Source organism: Eurosta solidaginis, chromosome 2 (assembly GCF_040869045.1).
Source record: "Eurosta solidaginis isolate ZX-2024a chromosome 2, ASM4086904v1, whole genome shotgun sequence".
Lineage (NCBI taxonomy): Eukaryota > Metazoa > Arthropoda > Insecta > Diptera > Tephritidae > Eurosta > Eurosta solidaginis.
In genome coordinates this window covers 89,860,536-89,863,226 of record NC_090320.1, presented here as the reverse complement: position 1 = coordinate 89,863,226, position 2,691 = coordinate 89,860,536, and the positions used below count along the sequence as shown (strand labels likewise).

The window sequence follows — 2,691 nt, the reverse complement described above, 5'->3', positions numbered from 1 at the left end:
AATCGCGAAACTGGTACTACTTCCGCCCAACGACAACGAAAATGTACTTTAATAGTCCACATTCCTCCATCCCAAATAACCCAGCTCTCGCTCACCCCGAACGAGGCCAACACCCCGGTAACCCTGCTCTCGTTCCCAATCAAATCTTCCATATATCATATCCCATATGAACCAAACTTCGAAATTTAAAAGTATTTTCGAATAAGAAAATGTACCTTAAATGTGATTATTCTTGAATACTCACTTATGATTCATATTTCGAACGTTTACTGGGTATAATACAAATTATTGGCAAAAAGTTTCGATATATGATAGCGTCTACAGATTACATTTTCAGGGTTTTCATGCACGGAATCATCGGCATTGTATTAAATATTTTAGAATATTCCATTTTGTCATGCGTGTATTTTAGCGTAGTGTGTAATCAAACAACGTCGTTCAGACTTTAAGTTTGGAATCGAGCCCCTCTACCCAATCAGATAAATGTATAGGTTCCAAATCGCACATGGGTGTGTTTGCCAATAACACGTCAGTTTATATGGAAATGTTTCTGCAATGTTCTGGTAGTCAATAATAGTACTATTAAATTTGAATGTGCCAATCGTTCGTCCAAATTTCTTTTCGTATTCAAATATTTGTAACAAATCATAAAAGCTCGTATGACTTTCCTCAACTGAGGTGATGTGAAAAAGCAGCCGAGCAGCAATTCTCCCTGACGAGAAAAATACAAGCATTGTCGCCTTTAACTACTTTATATTCTAAAATTTTTATGGAATTTAATTGCTGATATACAGCTTTCGATTGAAAACGGGCAAATTTTCACCGAGCGCCACTTGTCTGTGCTCTTGACCACTGTGTGGCGCATATAAATCGTGTTTGATATCGATCAAAGGTGTAGCGACCTCTGTGAGGAAAGTAAAATACAAATTGCCGTACCCTAGACCCCTAGAAACTGAAACTGCCAGAATGTCTGAGGCAATCTAAGAGGATGGCGAAGTACACGATTTGGAGACTATTATACGTTCGTTAAATAAAGAGATCGAAGTGGACACCTACAGTGACAATCTTGATGAGTGCAGATGAAAATTTTTGTTCAAATACCTCTAATGCTTCGGGCAGTGCAGAAAGGACTGTAACAGCGAGCCATACAACTAAACCAAAAGTATTAAATGCTTCTACGGTATGACTCAAAAATTCTCAAGTTAAAACGGAAAACGAAAACATTGTACCAGATTAAACACTGTTAAATTCCACTGAATAAAATGATTTAATTATGATTTTTTAAGTTATGTTAAAAGTACGTCCCTCACTTTGTATTAGATGTGTAGAAATTTATTAGAGTATTTCCGTGCGTTTCTGCAGACTTTTTATAATTTATAATAAAAGTCATACAATTTTTACGGCAACTCCTAGTTTAAAGCTGCGGTTGTCTTCGCGCTTCCATGTCGGATAGCATTTATTAGTTCATCATTTACCAGAAAAACGAATCGTAAACTGCAAATCTCAACAACGCAATTTTTGGCGAGTCGAGTCTTATTCCCACTTAGCAAAGGTGCACCATCAATGAATATAGGTCTTTTACCGTCGTTTGCTATAAAGAAATCTCCATTACTTCGAAGTTTAATTGTACCCTGGCGTCTTGATATCTTGCAGGCTGGCCCTTCTAGTGATAGGTCTACATCGACATGAGAATCTTCAACATAACGGCCAAAGGTTATTTCTTTGGATCGCATTAAGTAACGAACTAGCCGACCACGAAGTACAGCTAGCGTTTGTCCATCGAATTCAGGTGGCGAGACACCTGTCACCGAATCAACTAAGACATTCCACCGACTTAACTCGTTCTCTAAAATACGAATTTCACGCTTATTTTGACGATCAGTTAAAGCAAGTTCGATCTCCAATGCCTCATCACGTTGATCACTAAGTTCTGCATCGAGTATAAGATCTTCAGCGCCAGAAAAACTTAATGGTTGATCACTCATATGAAGTGGCTTAACAACTTGATCTGTCAATAATTGATTTTGCTTCATCATTTGCCAATGATTTTGTAAAGATTTGGCTGTACGTGAAACATAAAATACAGAGGCATTTTTGTCCAGTAACTCTTGGAATTGCTCAAGTTTAGGGCTATCAGAACTTTCAAAAGTTCCTAAAAATTCTTCTTCTTGAATACTAAAAAGAGCTTTGCCTTGAACCGATTCTACCAACTCTGGATGTAGATTTCGCATGGCAGCTACAGCAATACGTGATATTGCCGGTTCGTACAACAGAGAAAACCGTAATTCGCAATTGGTACTCTAAGGCTACGTGCAAAATCATCTAGAAAACATGGCCTGGCTACAACTATAGAAGGACATCGTCTTTACTGAATATGTTTAGGAAATTAACATTCAAGATCAAATCTATCTTGAAATGGGACTGGCCATCTGGCACAGAATGGGAATACTTATTAAAGACAGGTGCAGTGTGGAAGGCTGCAAGGAGACAGTCACCATTTCTTCTGCGAGTGTCCACCTCGGGGTACATGAGGTTCTGAACTCTCAGCAGTTTTGTGGTGCCTGCCCTAGAGGCCGTGTCAAAATGCTCCATGGAACCTATCAGAAAGTTTATTTATGGAAATAAATGGTTTGAGTAAACACGCAGGTTACATTAGGCAATTGGTTCCTGGAGAATGTACATCGAAATGGC

At 38.5% G+C, this 2,691-nt stretch overlaps 1 protein-coding gene across 1 annotated transcript; it reads right to left on the bottom strand.

Annotated features, from left to right (window-relative positions):
• Window positions 1-1,409: 1,409 nt before the first annotated feature.
• Window positions 1,410-2,246, bottom strand: LOC137242273 (microspherule protein 1-like). The gene has a single exon (XM_067769622.1). The coding sequence runs from the start codon at window positions 2,229-2,231 to the stop codon at window positions 1,410-1,412; it is 822 nt and encodes a 273-aa protein (XP_067625723.1). The 5' UTR covers window positions 2,232-2,246.
• Window positions 2,247-2,691: the final 445 nt, after the last annotated feature.

What these genes read in the sequence shown, in the direction of transcription:
- LOC137242273 (XM_067769622.1), bottom strand. Translation starts at nt 2,231, where the DNA reads ATGCGAAATCTACATCCAGAGTTGGTAGAATCGGTTCAAGGCAAAGCT.